A 17,655-nucleotide genomic window follows, 5' to 3' on the forward strand; every position below is an offset into this window, starting at 1 on the left:
AAATTCAAAATATCTCGCGATCTATCATAGTCTTCATCGATTTCTCTTCACCATTCGATTCTTCAAACTCAGGGCTACATTTTTTACGTTTTCATGAAAAAAATCCGAGGGGGCGTATTTTGCGATATTTTTAATTGAACATTTTGCACGCGAATTTGTGACCTTGACCTTTGACCTACAAATTTTTGACCAATGGAAAATTCGTTCTACTCAAAAAGTTACGTGAGGAGGTGAAAAAAACACATCGAAATTCCAATCTGGACCGAAGATACCTTGATATTTCGGATTTACTATCTGAAATTTTCCGTTTTCGAAAATCGTGATTTCCCGAAAAAGCTCCAGAATTTTTTGCTCAAAATTTCAGGTTACACACTATGAAACACCCCTAACAACATATGTAAAATTCAGGATGGAGAAATAAAGTCGGTAAAATTGACAATTACCCTTAAAAGTCTCCCGAACACACACAAATATTAAATGACAGATCTTATCTGCGGTTTCAGGAAATTCCTTTAATCGAAATTAACCTTTCAAAAATGCGAAATTCCATTTTTTAAATCCGAATTTTTAAAGTTTTTTGACTTTTTTCAGAGCCGTCCAAAGTCTAGTTCGAGCCTGGGGGCGACGACCGCCCACGTTTTTGTGCGGGGCCAAATTAAGGGCCTGACACCATACACAACCAAAGTATATTTTATGTGACGAAGGTCCACCAAGCGTAGCCACCCAGGTGAATGCGGTGACCAAACCCAACTCGACGATCCAGGCCAAAATTTCACAATAAGTACCAAGGTGTGTCTTAAATAATGTTTTATGTAGTTAAATAAAAAGAGATAAAATCGTATTTTTCATTTGTTTTATTAGAGAAGATTTGCTTTAGGAACGCACTGCTTTCATTCTTTCAATCCTTTAATGTTGGTTTTGTCAGCTGTTCGTTTGATAAATACATAAATCGCTTTTGTTTTGTGAGTCAGTCTTTGACAGGGGACTGGCTACCGCGCAGCTCTCGATACAGGTATTTACAAGTGCACTGCCCCTCCATATGAATGAGAAAAAAACATAACCAATACAAATGGTGTTGACTTTTTCCAGTTTGTGATTTTCCTGAAACGTGAAGATGCCGTCTTTTTCCGGTTCGTTCGGGAACATTGTCTCGCTATAAAAAAGTAACAACAAATGAGCGGCAAGAAGTCGAGCCTCGATTGATTTTGCTTCGTTAAGTACAAAAATATCGATTTACACGTGAGTGTGTGTGTGTGGACAGTCAAACCAATCGTAGGAATTGCGTGTGGTTTGGTTTCGCGTCCAACTAGCAATAAAAGCACCGTGAATGGTTAGCAATAAAAAGTATTGTAGAACAAAAGTCGTTGGCACCTTGACTTTGCAAATAAGAAAGTACTCACTTTGCTGCCGTACGCGTACATAGAAAATTGGGGCTGTCATGAGGAGAGTTTGTTCGCTTACGTATAACAGTGCAAGACAGATTTCAGCAGTGGTTCTCACTCTTCATTACATTGAGAGATATGCAAGCACACAAAAACTGCTGCAAAACAAAACATTCATTTCCAACAAATTCCGAAGACGGGGGATCAATTGCCAAGATTCATTCGAACAAAGTCTCAGTTTCGCGTTTTGTACTTAATCCGAGTTGCCCGACAGGTTTCGGATGCAAAATATATTATGATCAGGGGGTGGGGGTTTTCATTCGGAAACTCACTCTCACTTGGTGGTCCGGCGAAACGAATCGTCCGGCACTTGGTTCGCGTCTCAACCGATAAATGCTTAGTTTAATCACAGTCTTAAATCTATCCAGACACTGTAGTCGATTGATTTGAGGACCGGCCTCGAATTTTCAGTCCGATGGAATGTCGCTCTCGATTCGATGGCTCTGTCTGAACCGCCACGCGCGCGTGTGTGGGTCAGACTGTCAGGGTTCAAAAATATTTTGTTTGATCAAAACATTATGAAAAAAAGGTTTAAAATTTTAAACCACCCAGTCCACAACTGAAAAATATTGCAAAAATAAAACGGGTTTAACGTTTGAAACCATCAATAGGTGCAAGTTTGTGACACTTTCGCTTGGATTCAACGCACGGAAAAAGACTCGAATGATTGTTAAAGCGTTTGAAGATGACAATCTTTTAAATTTAGTTCTAGGCCAGAATAAATCCAGCGACCAACGTGGAATTTGATTACGTTTCATGTTTGATTAAATTTAAATTAATAAATTTATTATGCAAATTTAATTCCAATACCAGAACTGAAAATAATTTTTATGGAGCGGGAGTTCCCTTAAATTGTAAATAATTGGAGAAAGTTCCAAGCTCAAGGAATCATCGCAAAAAGCTTTAATATCGTTGCTACCTTGAACAGGTGACTAATTGTCAAGATTTTGAGGTCTGAATCTGGAACAGTGACAAAGACTTGCATCTGGGAGCTGGGTTTCAAACTTTTGAGAAAAATTTCTTTAATTTAATGAATAAAAAAATAGATAAAGGTGGAGCAAAAAATTGCACAGGCCCTAACACGTTCATGATTTAACAAGACTGCAAATAGAACACCTGCCTAGAACTCGTGTAGGTTTAGTGTTCAAGTCAGAAAGGGAAAAAATGGCCGTTTGCTTCAGCAGAGCGCATCGAGACTCAGAAAATATCGAGAGTCGAGTGGCGAAACTCGACAGGGCTACTGTCAGGAAGTCAAAATGCTGCGGACAGCCTCGTCGAGGGCAGTGTCGCCGACCGGGCCGACAATGTCGTCGTCCTCCTCGCCAAGCAGACCGGCTAGGTGGCGTGGATTGAGGTGGTCAGCCTCGCCATTACTTACAGGTCGACGGGCGGCTATGGCCGCGCCGGCTGGCCGGTTGAGCTCGTCGCTGCGCTGCAGGTTTAGGATCGAGTCGATGGCACTCTGCACCTGCGCGTTAAGCTCGTCGTCGTCGAGTGCAAGCTCGGCGGCGCTCGGGTCGCTCAGGTCGGTCGAGTCGGCACCGTTTGTGTCCTTGGCGTAGTTATTGAGCTCGCGCTGGATCGCCTCAAACTCGTCGTAGCTCTGCTCCAGCTTCACCTCGCGCTTCACCTCACCACGCGGTGGCGCCGCCGCCACCTCCTGCACCACTATCCGTAACTCTTTCACTTCACTGTTGGTTGGCGTCGGCACCGCCGACCCGTTGCCCAGCAAGAGCGGCATCACCGACTTGCTCTGCACCAACGGCTCCTGCTTCACCTGGATAGACTCAGCTGCCGCTTCTGCTTCTGTAACACGATTAAAATAAGGTTAGTAAAAAAATCTAGAAAGGATTGAAGTAATTGTTATGATTGATTCTAATTGTGGGTCCATTCAACCATCGAGATGTTAATTTATTTTGTTACTTTTTGGCTGAATCAAAATATTTACCAAATCTCATGACTAAAAAATGTCGAAAATTATTAAAAATATTACTACTTCAGTGTTTTACTATAGAAAAATTAAAACAACTATAAATTGAATCAATTAAATACAAAGTTTTTAAGTATACATTACATAATTCATATTTTCCTGAGCGTTTTGAACTAAAAAATATTAAAAAATTTAAATTTTTAACCCTTTGCAGCCGATGCGGCGGCGGCAGCCTGTTCCTTTAGTTCTTTCAGTGAGACTTGCTCATCAGCGAGGAACATGCGGTCGATCATCATCAACTCTGAGGTGGCCACCTCTCGCTGGCTCTCCATCAGGCACAGGTACTGGTACTTGTGAATCATCTGGTCAAACTTGTCCAGCAGGTGCTGCGAGGTGGCCTCAAAGAAGTCGTCGGCCTTCTCCAGGTCCTTGTGGCTCAGCACCTTTTCCTGCAGCACGTGGTAGCGCATGAGTCGCTTCACCGCGTCCGCCTTGTTCTTGAATGGCGTCTTTGTGTCCGCGTTCACGGCACCCTCTTGATCCTTGGCTAGCTGCTGCTCAATCCTGTGACAACGCAAAATATACGCATTTAATTTAAAAAGGCAATTTCCTTGGTGAACAATCAATATCATTTAAAACAAAATTGAATTTTTCTTTATTTTCAGTTCAAGATCTGCTTGAAATTATTAGGAATTGAATCAATAAATGAATTTTTGAACTTACAATGCCACTTTGTTGAATCCTGCCTTGATAGGAGTGGACGCAGGTCGTTTTTGGGCTTTGTTTGGCGATGCTGGTCCAGCCGGAACTGTGGCTACGGCTGGTTTAATTTGAAGCGGAGTTTGGATTATGGCGATATTACTACTAGTAGGCGTCTGAACAGCGTTTGTGGTCTGTAACACCATAATTCTTCTGTTAATATTATGACAGAGCCATGGATCATCTTATTTCTCAAATCAAACATTCTCTAATTAATTTAAAACTGCCGAGACATAATTTAATTCCAGTCTTTTTCACAGCAATAAATAAAAAAAGAGCTAAAACTACGCTCCTCCATTTCTCCATTAAAATCTGAAAAATTGTTTTGCCAATTTCAAGTTATTTTTTTTTTCAAAAGTCGAGTGATCACCTGATGGACCTGTATTGCTTTAATTTGGGTAGGAATTGCCGTGCTGAGGCCCTTGTCCATGCTCGAGTTGAGGTAGACGACGGTCGGCGCGGAGGCCAGTGTTGTGGCCGCTGAAGTCACCGAGATTGCGGTGCCGCTCGCCTTAGTGGCCGGCGTAATGCTTGATGTCGTCGGCGTTGCAGCAGACGGCGTCGCTGATGCCACCGGCATTGCGGGCCGGGGCTGGCCTGCAGCTGTCACAGACGTTGCTGCTTGCTGTTGGTGCGAGTTTTTGGTCAGGGCGATGATCTGGTTACCCACTTGGTGGTAGTAACGAACTGAGGTTTGATTGCTGCTATTTACCTAAGAGGGAAATTAAGAATGGTCAGCTCATTACAATTTATCTAAAAAGAAGTCAGCCAGTTTTGTGTTAGCAAAGCTATCTTCTAGTAACGGAGGGACATAATTATTAAATTATGTTACGAGCAGTGGTTTCTAGACAGTGATTTTATAAGAGTGGGATACGTGAGCAAGATTTGAAACGTCATGAGTTTCATTGTTCATTCTCATGATTTTTAACTTGCTGCAGTCGTGATTATTGCCTTTTTGTCCTCTGATTCCCTAAACTCATATATTCAGAGGCAGTTTCACATTTTAACGCTTCAAAAAGTGGCCAAACATTCAAGACTATCTTTTCTACAGTACAAAATATACAAGACCGGCATTGTTTAGCGTGCAATTTTCATTTAAAGTGCTTTGCGGTCTTGTTTGGTGATAAAATAATAACTATGAAAAGCATGCATTAGAAAGAGCTTCTGAAAATCTAGAAATGAACCAGGGGGTGGGCTCACTTACAGGCTGCTTTAACAGATTGGCAAGGTAAGCAAGCTGTTGGGGTGCTGCTTCTGCGAGAGCAGACTCGTCAATAATTGCTTCTAGCTCGCCTACTGCAGAAGATGGCTAAACAAAAATAACAGAGCAAAATAATGAGCATGCCATGCTTAAGAGAAAATCAACTGAGTGATAATCTACAAATCGATTGGATTTTTTTTAAGAAATTATTCGAGTCTACTTTCTTGCAGCATGCGGAGCGGAAAACCAAGCGGAACACTTACAATCTGCAGTCCTTGAGCGTGTTGGCCCGGAATGGTTGGCACCAGCTTGCCAGAGGAAAGTATTTTGTTCTGATCCATCGTGAGTTTCTGCAACATGCTGGTGTCATGGGAACTCCTCGGCTGCTTTTTCATTAACGCTTGCATTTGCTGCTGGACCTGCTTCAATTGCTACAAGACGGTTGTCACGGTTAAATTAAAACCAACAATATTGAAGGAAGAAGATTCTAATTATAGATTTTACCATCTGCTCTGTACCAACCTGTTGCTTTTGAGGCGTGAGCTGGATGGTCTGCACCTTGTGCTGCATGATGGTAGACGGTATCTGCTGTTGCTGCGTCGCAGACGACTGTTTGGTCAACGAGGCGGACGGGGCAGGCTCGCTGCTCTGCTGATTGGGGGCTGGTGCTGGCGCGGTCGAGTCCGAGGTGGACGTGACCACGTTGTTTGATGGAGAATTGGGTAGCATTTTCGAGACGCTGCTGGGACCATTCGAGATCAGTGGGTGCGGCACAGCTTCAGCGCTGGGTTGGGGCAAGATTTTTGTCTCGACTTTCACTGTTGGAGACGTCTGGATTCTGTGGACAATGGAAGAATGCTTCTTTTAAGGACACCAATAGTTGAAACATTCAAACTAAATTGATTTAAATTTATTTGTCATCCTTTAAAATATTTTAAAAGAAATCGTTAGAAATCTACGTAAATTTTAAGATTTAAATCATTCTTGTTTAAGTTTTCAATCTGTGTTGGAATTTTGGATAGCAAATTGATTCAGCTTTCAGGGGTTAAGAAGTTTTCCTCTTTACATAAATATTCACATGGTTTGAATCTATCTGTAGATTTGAAAATTCCCAATCAATTAGCTTTATCAAAATTGCAAAACACTAAACAAATTAAATATTTCTGCTAGCTTAAAAAATTGTTCTTCAACGTTTGCTGACTAATATTTGATGATTTAAAACTTCAATATTTCACGAGTGCTTACTTGGGTGGTTCTGGCTTGCTTTCAATTTTGATGACAGCCTGTGGCTGTATTTTTTTCTTTTTAGCGGCACTTGGTTTCGGCTGGCACGTAATGGTTGTTCTGATTTTGTTCTCAGGCGGAGGAGCCTGTTGATGTTGCACAGTAGTGGGCGTTGTCTGCGCGTTATCCACGTGCCTGTTGCACGTGTGTTGGATGCTCTCCGTGGAGGCTCGTCTGATCACAGTGGTCGCCTTCGCGGCTGCGTTTATCATCAGGTTGGGCTTGGGAAAGCCGTCTGCTCCGACGATTACAGTTCCGCCAGCAGCAACCGTCAGACCGGGAATTGTCTTTGGCGGCGATACTTGGGATTGCTGCTGCTGCTGCTGTTGTTGTTGTTGTTGTTGTTGTTGTTGTTGCTGCTGCTGCTGTTGAAGAGCCTAAAAATGAGTGATTAGTTTGTAATGTACATCAATATAGACTTGAAATTTGATAAGTGTTGTAATGCAAACGAAATGGAGGAGAAAACGAAATTTACAACTTCATCTGAATGATTTTAAATCAAAAGAGGAGTCCTTAAAAATTGTAACGCTGAAATTTAAATATATTTCATGCATTTTTAATTAAAAATAAAGCTATTCATGAAAGGGCTCCTGAAGCAAATCATCCATTAATGCCTGAGGCGGCGTCCTTGGGTTGCCAATTTTCTATACTTGGGCTGTAATTTTTAAAGCAAACCTCAAATACCCACTACATGATAATTCCTCACATGAAAAAAAGAAGAAAACGTTGGAGAGAAGAATGGTGTTGATAGTCAACTTAACAAAAAATTATTCAATCAACCTCAGACGAAATGCTCTCATCTAACGAAAACGCAATTGAATTGAAACAAAAATGGGCAATAATCAACGAAAATATGAATATATATATTTCGTTTCCCATTACATCTAAGCTGATGAGCACCTGCTGCTGCTGCTGTTGCTGCATTTGCTGCAGTTGTTGCTGCTGCAGCAGCTGGTAGAGCTGAGCACCTTGCTGGGTCAGCACGATCTGATCGCCAGACTGGAAGGCGAAGGGCGTGCCCGTAGCCACGACCTGCATGATGACGGCCGCGGCCTGCGAGTTGGGGTCGATGTTGGCATTGCGCAGCGTCTGCAGCAGCGCTTCTGGGATTTTGTCTGCCTGTGAGCCGGCGGCTTGAGCAATAGGTGGCATGCTGACCGGCTTGGCCGCCGCCGCTGCCGCCGCCGGCTGGCTGATCAACACGTTTGGAGCCAGTTCCGCGCTCGCGGCTGCCAACTGCTGCGGCTGAGCTGGCGCTGCCGGCTGAGCAACCGAGGTTGGCGTTTGAACCACAGCCTTGAGGTGACAGAACAAATGTTATGGTCAGATTGTCAACGACAACAGCAAACAGAGCACTATCTTATCAATGTGCAACACAATGACGAAAAAGCCAGTTTGACAGCCGTCTGCAAAAGTTGCACACTCGACTACCACTCGCAGAGTCTCAAGAGGCACCAAAATAAAGCCTGAAGTATCGCTTTTTCACACATGGGGGCGTATTTGAAATGAGATTTCAAGCAAAATTGCTGATAGGTGTATGCAGTTGCAATATTTGTTAATCAAACGTGATGAATATGAATGTGGGATGAGCAATAATAGTCGATTTTTTCTAAAAACAATTATTTTTTATCAGTTTCTCCGCACAAGATAATAATCGATCGGTTTGAAGTGTGTGGCAAAAAATCTGACTGAAAAAAATTCCTTCCAGATTTCCAAGCTGCTATTTAATCTCATACAGGAAGTTTCCCTCATTTCCATGTCTAGATTAGTTGGGAATTGCGAATTTGATATTCCAATGTCAGTAAAATCGCAAGAAACTGCTCAAATATAAAATTGCCACGCATTTTTTTTTAATTTCTCTACTGGTGCTCCAATCCAATTTTTTTAAATCATCTCTATTACCCCTCTTTGGGTCTTTGAGAGAAAATTTCACCAACAGCTTTAGTATGTGGTGCAAACCAAATCAAGAGTAACATGACACTCAGAATAAAAGAAAAAGCATAGACCGAAAATTTACTACCAGTTTGTCCCTGTCGAATTCCAAAGCGCAACCATAGAAATCCCAACTATCCCAAGGGATAAAAAAGTACCTTCTAAGCACAACCAAAATAAAACCAAAGCTTGCAAAGCAATAAACTAACTCAATTAAAAGCAGAAGCATGCAAAATAACCAACTGCTTCCAACCTGATTATTTGCTTGCTGGAGCATTACAACTTGCGTCTGCTGCCGCTGAGCTTGAGCAGCTTGGAGTTGCTGGTTCAGAGCTTGCTGGGCGGCATTGTTTTGCAACAATTGGGTGAGCGATGGGTGCGGCGTGGCCACTGTTTGTGACGACATGCCCGCCTGCAAGCTCTGCAATATCACCTGGGCCGCAGCTAGACCAGCAGCTGGACCGCCCGGCTGAACATAACAATTCATAGGTCTCAGATTCAGGTCGTTAGAACCAAATGACGCATGTTCTTTGCAATTTCAGGGTACAACACTCTGCCTATCAGTCTAGACTCACCTGAGGGGGAATGGTTATCATACTGCCGTCTCTGTGAATTATTACACGGCCGTCTTCAGTCAGCGAGATCCTGACCTGTCCAGGTGGCACCTGCTGCTGCTGCACCTGAGCAGCCGCAGCCGCTGCAGCCGCCTGTTGTTGCTGCTGCTGCTGTTGTTGTTGTTGTTGCTGTTGTTGTTGTTGTTGTTGTTGTTGTTGCTGCTGCTGCTGGGCGTGGTTGAGCTGTTGGATTTGCTGGTTCAGCTGCTGCTGCAATTGCTGCTGGGCGTTGAGTGCGGCCATGGAGTTGTTCTGCAGCTGCGTTAGCAGTGGCGATTGCACAGCCGCAGTCTGCTGCGGCTGCGCCACCTGGGCCTGCGTGGTCGGCTGACTGGGTTGCGGCTGCTGCACCTCCGGCTGCTCCTCCATCATGCCGTCGTCGTCATCGCCAATCCCAGCAGACTTCATGATATCTGCCAGGTTTAGCTTGCTCTCCACCTGCTGGCCCATCTCCTCATCCTTGCTCTTTTTCTTTTTCTTTGGCTTTGATTTTTTCTTCGGCGACTGGTGCAGCAATTGCTGCTGTTGTTGCTGCATTTGCGTTTGCTGTTGCATCTAGAGGATAAAAAATTCATTGATATGACTTGGAAAAATCAGTCAAGAGGGCCCTTTCAAAGGATAAATGTCAAATTGAATCGATTTTACGAGATTTAAATAAAAGACCCAGATGCTTAAGCAATGGGGGTCCTTTCATGGAGACTGGAATGGTCAGCTCCAGCTCCATGCTATTAATTCGCGATTTTATTATGTGCACACGCCTTGTTGCCAATTGTGGCTTAGCTCGCTTTGAAGAACTGTACTCATTTACTCAAGCAATATTAAAAACAAAGTTTCAATTAATTCCAGTAAATACTGACAGTGAATTTTTAACCAGCGAAATATTTGGGCAATTTTAAATTTAAATTTAGTGCATTGTTGACAGTTCATATCATGGCAGAAGACATATTCCATAAATTAATAGTTAAATAACATTAAATATTTAAAATTCATATTGATATTTCTAGTTTGAAGCTCTTACCTGATTCACCTGGAGCGGCTCTTGCTTGATGACGACTTGCGGTGTTGCAGGAGCCGGTGAAGGAGTTTGTGACGGCATCGTGGGTGGAGATAGGATAGTTCCCAGTGACAGAGTAGAGTCCGTGCTCAACCTCCTCTCGACAACCTGAGGCTGCTGCTGTACCGCCTGCTGCTGCTGTTGCTGTTGTTGTTGTTGAGCAAGGATGGTATTGAGCAGTTGCTGCTGCTGAGACATAACCTGCTGAGGTTGAGAAAAAAAGCTCAACTCAGAAAAAGTCCTCTGTTTAATAGAGAAAAGAAAAAACACCGAAAAAACTTGTTTAGTTCATTTTAATATGGAAAACCAGCAAAGATAAATATTTACTGCCAACCATGCACGAAGAATATAAAAACATACGATTTTATAAAATTTACACTTAAGTCAGAACAAATATGTTTTTAGACTGGGAGTATCAGCCAAAACTGTTGTATGTAACATTGTTTACTTAGATATTGCATTGACTTACAGGTTGGGACATGACCACTTGCGGCTGCTGGCCTCTGATCTGGTGCTGGAAACTGAGCATGGGAGAGGGAAGGGCAATGAGGGCAGGCCCGTTGGACGTCTGAATTTGCTGCAATTGCATCTGTCCGCTGCTGGTCTGCACAAGCCGCAGCACAGGCTGCTGCATCTGGGCTGTCCGCTGCTGCTGTTGCTGCTGCTGGAGGGCAGCGGCGGCAGGGTGCTGTATCAGCACTGTCTGGCCCGCCTGCTGGCCGGGTATCACAACTGCGTTCTTGTTCAAGAGCGGTGACGCCGTTGGGGACGGCGACTGCTGAGGCCGGATTATGAACTGCATCCCGGTACCGGGCTGCTGCAGGATAACGGGGCCCTGCCCCAGGGAGGGTATCACCTGGGAACACGCGAAAACCAAGTTAGTTTGAATAATTGGTTACTTATCAATGAGAAGAATTAAGTCTTTTGCTAAACATAGAATTGAATAATGTTGGAGACAAGGCGATTCCCTCGTAATTCTTTATGTTATCTGGGTCATCTTTATTTATGAAAATATATTTTAAATTCACATGTTTGAATACTAAACAAACTATATGACCAAAACGCGGACAACAATTTGCTAAAAATATGAAATTTCCCGTAAATTTTCTGCCTCCCGAGTCATAACTTAAATCAAAAGATTTCAGATTCTCCTTGATTATATTTTGTTCTTCAAATGAATCAGAACAAATCAAATTTTATTTATAAATAAGTGCGGATTGAAGAAAATGTTGCGAAAAAAGTTAAGAAATCATTTTTGCTCCTCGAATAAATAAAATAGTCCTAAATATTATTACAATCTTGTTGATTTTGTGAAATTAAGTTAAGAAGTAGTTGCGTTGGTCAACTATGTTATTTAAATCATCATGTTTCATTCAGCTGACCCTTTCAAGGCAAACCTTCAGATATGACTATCTTCAAAAGAATGGGTTAATTCAGAATATCTTAGAATGAAGTGATAACACACCTGATTCAACAACAGTTGCTGCGACAGCATGGGGTTCATGAGAATCTGCTGGGCAGCCGTGGCAGGCACAGCGGCCGGCTGCGGGGGCGGCGTTTGAGGCGGGATCTGCTGGGGCTGACTAGCGGCCGCTGGCCTTGGGGCGGCAACAGCGGCCTGAGGCTGCTGTTGCTGGGGCGTCTGCTTGACAAGGGCGGGGGTGTTGGCAGTAGCGGCGACGCCGTTGGCCGGCTTGGGCAGTAGCTGCGGCTGCTTGGGCCGCATGACCACCTGCTGCTGCGCGACTGTGGTGATCCGGCCGCCGGATTGGATGATCTGTACAAGCTGGTTGTTGTGCGCGAGCAGCTGCTGCACGCCAGCCGCCTGCAACGACGGGTGCTGCAGCAGACTGGCCGCTGTTGCCGCCGCGGCCGCCGGGGGCGTCACATTTGGTGACGGGGAGGGAACGGGCGTGAGCGTAGGCGCCGCCGGAGATTTCTGCGGCGCTGCGTGCAGGTGGAATGGGCCAGGCGAGGCAAGTGACGGCTGCGGCGACGCCTGTTGCTGGCTGGCCGCAGGAGAACGCAGCAGCAAGCCAGGGCTCGGCGATGGCGTCGGCGGCGCGTGCGGCCCTGGGGACCTGATTGGCGGAAACTGGTCCGATGGCGCCGCGAATAGCTGCTGTCCGCCTCCACCCCCAGCCGGGGGTGGCGACTGGAAGCCTGCCTGCGTGATGATGAACTGCGTTCCACCAGCGCTGCTGACAACCATTTGCTGGTGGCCGCCGCCGGTTGTAGGCTGGTGCAAGCTTGTGTGGATCTGCACTTGCTGCTGCGCTTGTTGCTGATGAACTTGCGGCTGAGCCTCAATTTTTATCACGCCGTGCTGCTGCTGTTGTTGTTGCTGCTGCTGCTGTTGCTGCTGGAAGAGAAGCAGAGTTTATTGAATAATGTAAAATTTAACAGCTGTCTTGCATAAGCCATGTATAATTTGAAGAATAAAGTGCAAAATAGTGGTGACCCTACTGAAAGAATGAATTTATAAACAGGAAAAAGGGGCAGGAAAGTTAAACTTCATCAAATCCAATCCATCTAAACAGGACTCAAAACCTTAAGTGTTACATAATTATGTCTTTGCAATGAAACCTTTTTATAAGACAGCACTCTTATTTAATTTATAAACAAAAATCCAACTTGACGTCTACAGCCTGCCATTAATATTTAACAACTTTAGTTGTGATGTAACTCAATCAATTCAAATGTAGGACACACACTATAAACTAGGCTAAATGTTTTGCCAAAAGAGTATTATATATTTCGGACCATTTTATGAGAATGTATTTCTTACTAGAACTTGTTGTTGTTGCTGCTGCTGCTGCTGAATCGCCTGTTGAATGGCAAAGGAGGCGGAGGGTGCTGCGTGCGACAGCTGCGCCTCGAGCAGGTTTGACTGCAGCAGAGGATTTGAGTCGAGCATCAAGGACTCGACAAGGCTGCTGGTGTCCAGGTCGTGGTGGCCGTCCGCCTGCAGCATGCTGATATTTCCGCGGATGGCCTGGTCGGCGGCCAGCGCATGGCCCTGAGCTGGCGCAGACATTGCGGAGCCACTTCCAGCGCCGCCGCTGGGCGGTTGCAAGCCGAGGAACGACTCCAGTGCTGATGGGTCACTGTCAAGACATGAGCTTCGAGTTAAGTTCTAACTGAAGACAACACTCAACGCAATATTTCTAATACTTACTTAATCACGTCCAGTAATCGCTGTCCACCATCATCCATTTCAGGTCCCTGCAAAAGAGCACAACGTGAATTTAACGGTTTAAATTCAAAATCAGCATCAATTGACTTCAAGACATAATTAGAAGCAGAATGACAGCAGATATTATAATTTTAGATTGAAAATTTCTCTCTGGAAGGCTTACTAAATTTTAAGAAAACATAAATAAGTTACTAACCGACAACTGGGCTAAGAATTTGTCCTTGCCAGTCTTTCATCAGGTCCTTTGTTTTGGTACAGTGGTCAACACTTGAGAGCATAAATCGTGCTTCTGAACTGACGGTATAAGAGCTAATGCCGGCCAGCCACAGTATAGTTGTGGCGGCCGGCATTCGCAGCTAGTGCCCTGTGGAAAACAGCTTCAGTTCGCAGCATCAACGGAGTCCTACGTGGGCCGGCGCAAAATCTGAACACGTTTCTTGGTAAAAACTGCACTCAGTGGCGTGTTCCGTAGTCTAACCCATGTAGATGAAGGAGAAGAGCGGTTCAAATGAGACTCTTAGACCTGGTTTTTAGTTCCTTTCACTTTCCGAGCACTTCCCTCTCACAAGCCTGGTTTCATTTCTGAAAATCAAGGAAATAGTTTTTACAGATTTGTCGAAGAGACGGTTCCGAGTGGTCATCGCGACTAGAGAAGAAGCAAAATGCGGCTGAAAAGAAAGAAGACGCGTTCGAAATAGACGAGGACCACAGCAGATTGGATGCTGCGCCGCGGATTCAACACAAACTTCCCGCCACGAACAAAAAAAGCGCTTTTTCACCCGCAGCCCCTCTTTTTCTGATAGATTGTGTATGAAAATTCACTTGTCGCGTCGTGGGGAGCCTCAAAATCGATTAAAATGGCACGCAGACGGGTTAACATTGCGAAATTGCCTCAGTTACTTTCTCACCTTGGCTTCGATGGTCGAAATCATTACAAACATTCGATGCTCAATGGCGACTGCGACGGCTACCAACAAAAACAGTTGAAGCGCGCCATCTCACCGAGCGCGGTGCAATCAATCAATATCATCGCAGATTAATACCGATACCGGTCAAAAGTACCGGTGAAATTTATCTGTTCAGAGATAATATCATTGCCTTTATCCGGTTTCATGCAGAGGCAATAAAAACTACCGGTTATCGAGCAAAATGCGAGTATAATCAAATTATTTGGTTTTTTCACTCGCTGTTTCTCTAATTAACAGCCACAAGCGAAAGCCACACTGTACTTTATAATGTGAACAGGCCAGGGCCCTCTTTTTAGCCGTCGCAGCGCTGCAGCATAAACATTAACGGACATAGATCCACGGTGGGAGATAACGCGCGGTAAATCTCTTAACAATTTAAATGTTTGTCAACACAGTGACTATTCACATTCGCCTGCTTGAATGGGCTGAAGTTGATTTATGAATTACAAAGATTTCGAGCAATTGCCACCGAACCCGATGTTACTTAATTTCATTAAACATTCAAAAGAAGCTGTTAAAATAGAGCGAACGTGTGGTGTGATTATTTATTAGCTCGCAGATTGGGTGCAGAACTGCAGGGAGCCGTGGAGGACAGTGCATGGGCGAAGGCTAGAGCACAATATCTTGAGAATCGTGACCTATCCCACCCGCAGCAGGGGGAAGGAAGGCACAATAACACAAAGCCCCAAGGACGAAGCAGCTGATTGTGAGTGAGTGAGTGAGTACTCTACTCACTCAATACGTTCGCTCTCATGAACGAACGAACCCCCCACACACCGATCCCACCACCGGCAGCGCGTGTCCCCGGTCGGACATGAATGGATCGTGTGTCTGGGCCAGTGGTGGTCGGAATCCCATTTGGTTCGATCCCTTCCACGCTCGTCGGCTCCAACGCAAGCCCTAGCTGCTTTTGTGGGTACGACGCGTACACGAGGTTCCTCTCATTGGATCCTCCCACTACGTCCTCCCCCACCCCTAGTCGCGGCCGTGGCCCGCCGACTTCGGCACGACAACTCGCGGCCGTTTGCTTATGCACACCCTGACACGGCCCGACGGCGCGTGGGCCCTCCTCGCGGCCACCCTGACGTGCCCCGCTCCGCCCCCTCCGCCGTTCATTCATTCGAGTCCAGTCTGGCCGTGGCTGGCACACTTTGTAAGTAATCATCACAACACATCACGTATCACGTCCTGTATCGTGCTGTCTCAAGGGTCTCAAGGGTGGCCGCCTAATGGTCGTCTCTTATCATTTATCTTATTCATTCGCAATTAAGGTTCATTCAACTCTGATTTCTAGTAGTTTTCTGAGCGCATGACAACCCAACGGTGGGCCACGAGCGAAAAACCGCCCCTCGGAGACCACGCAAGCCCACCCGACGGGGAAACCTATGAAAGTAGACGTAGAGTCGGCTCTGCGACGCCGCCCAGGGCGGCTTCTGTTTAGTTTCCGAGTATCAGAGTGCGAGGGCCTCCCGCCGTGAGTAATGCCTTGCAGCCGGTGGGCTCTGCGTGAGCCCGCACTATGTGTGTAGGATATATATTATACACCACGATAATATAATTGAGTGATTGCGCGCGGCGGCGGCAGCGGAGGTTGAAACATGCGTGTACAGTGTACAGGATGAGGGACGGGCCAGCTGTGTCCGCGGCGGGCAGTGCCCACTCAGGAACCAGAGGAAATTTTTTTTTTGACAAGCCCCGTTTCCACATCGGAGAGCTCCCCTACCCAAAAGCAAAAGGGGCAAGATTTATTTCTCTCTCGCGTTCTCTCTCTTCTCTCTCTCTCTCACTCTCCGCACCCCCCTCCCTTGCACGAGCTCTATCACAGGAGAAGAGAGGCTCTTTTAGACACAAGAGGAAAGGCTGCAAACACCGTGGTGTGCCTCCGAACAGGTGGATTTTGCGAGGAACAGCGTGTTCGAACGATTGGGGTCGGGTCCGGGCCCCGGGGGATCCGCGCGGGCTGCAAATTCGAGAGAAACGCGTTGTCTACGCAGCGGGACACGCCACTGGTAGTGACCCTTTTCGTAAGTACGTTACGGAGCCCGTTTGGGGCGACGAGCACGGGTCCCTCGGGCTGCGCGGGTGCACGACCGCCTTGGAATTCTTTTCAGCCGCATGAATTCTCGTAAAAATCCCACAAACCAAATAATATTCAAAGAAAACACTCACCCGTCATGAAAACATGCCTATCAGCTACAGGGGTTTCCTTCTTTGCTGCACGGCCGAGCCGCGATTGGCCGGCCGCGTTACGTCACGCGCTAACGAGGCGTGCCATTGGTCCATCTCAATGACAGCCTCTGACAATGCACCAGAGATATCAACTTTGGCATCGATTTTTGATAGTCTATCCGGCATAAAATTTCAAAAGGGGCGGCTATGGTGCGGCCCCGTGGCCGCCCGAGGCTCAGCCGGCCGCTCGGGGGCCGACAAACTTCCCGGGTGGCCGCCTCCAGGCCTCGGGAGGGGGGACTAATGACTATTTAATGCTCTTCCGAGGGTAATTTGAAGCCATGCTAGAGCGTGTGACGTCACAGGCCGAAGGGTTTCACGAGCAGAGCGGCGCCCTAAAATTGCGGTATTGGTCGGTGGGCCTCGCGGGCCCCCTGTTCTCGGCACACGCGTAGGGATCATCCAATTCGGCTGCTGTGGGATAAGGCTTGAGACTGTGGTTGGCTGGCTGGGTGTGCCAGCGCTGTTTGGGGACCGGGGGACTGATACCGGGGTTTGAGGGAGGAACAATTAAAGCCCCTCTCTTAAGCAGTGTGCCATTGGCCGACGGGCCTATAAAAACATACGGCCCTGCTACATGCAGGCTGCCAGGCTGTTGTTTGATCTAACTGAAGGTTTTATCAGGCTGAGTTGCCGCTGTGCAATGCAGGGATGACGTTCTGGTGCGAGTCCTGGTGGAAATGCACCAAAAATTCATATCTCCATACTGTCTACTCAAGTAGTCAGCTCCCAGTGAAACTCACTAATTATACGATTAAAAATTCATAATATTGAAATTTATTCTCATTCGCACACTGGCATGAATTGTTCAGGGGCCAAACGAAAATACTCTGGTAGCATGGGCTGGGCCTGAGCACATTATCCTTTCTTACTCGACTCGGTCTCCAACTTGGCGTCCGCCAATGGTGCACACTGCACTTTAACACTGGAGGCGGGGCGTGTTCAATCCAACTTTGGGAAAGACTAGGAGCAGCAGGGTATCAAGTTATTTTTTACATTTTTTTCTTTCCAATTGAACTATTGTACCGAGCTACATGGAGGGGCAA

General features: G+C 45.9%; 1 protein-coding gene across 12 annotated transcripts; it reads right to left on the bottom strand.

Annotated features, from left to right (window-relative positions):
* Window positions 1-836: 836 nt before the first annotated feature.
* Window positions 837-17,159, bottom strand: LOC135945057 (uncharacterized). Of its 12 annotated transcripts, none has more exons than XM_065492451.1 (18): window positions 16,550-17,159; window positions 13,609-13,994; window positions 13,395-13,441; window positions 13,005-13,338; window positions 11,682-12,578; window positions 10,686-11,072; window positions 10,181-10,459; window positions 9,124-9,717; window positions 8,802-9,017; window positions 7,499-7,912; window positions 6,578-6,993; window positions 5,855-6,170; window positions 5,596-5,763; window positions 5,336-5,440; window positions 4,511-4,843; window positions 4,096-4,265; window positions 3,578-3,936; window positions 837-3,248 (listed from the first exon to the last, which is right to left on the bottom strand). In XM_065492451.1, exons 3-18 carry the CDS (start codon window positions 13,430-13,432, stop codon window positions 2,686-2,688), a joined length of 5,589 nt encoding a protein of 1,862 aa, XP_065348523.1. In that variant the 5' UTR covers window positions 13,433-13,441; window positions 13,609-13,994; window positions 16,550-17,159; the 3' UTR covers window positions 837-2,685. The 12 variants fall into 12 exon arrangements, with proteins under 12 accessions (XP_065348523.1, XP_065348525.1, XP_065348524.1 ...); XM_065492453.1 differs by having other exon boundaries at window positions 4,502-4,843; window positions 13,005-13,323; window positions 16,550-17,156; XM_065492452.1 differs by having other exon boundaries at window positions 4,502-4,843; window positions 11,682-12,563; window positions 16,550-17,155.
* Window positions 17,160-17,655: the final 496 nt, after the last annotated feature.

The sequence above is a fragment of the Cloeon dipterum genome, chromosome X (genome assembly GCF_949628265.1).
Source record: "Cloeon dipterum chromosome X, ieCloDipt1.1, whole genome shotgun sequence".
NCBI lineage: Eukaryota > Metazoa > Arthropoda > Insecta > Ephemeroptera > Baetidae > Cloeon > Cloeon dipterum.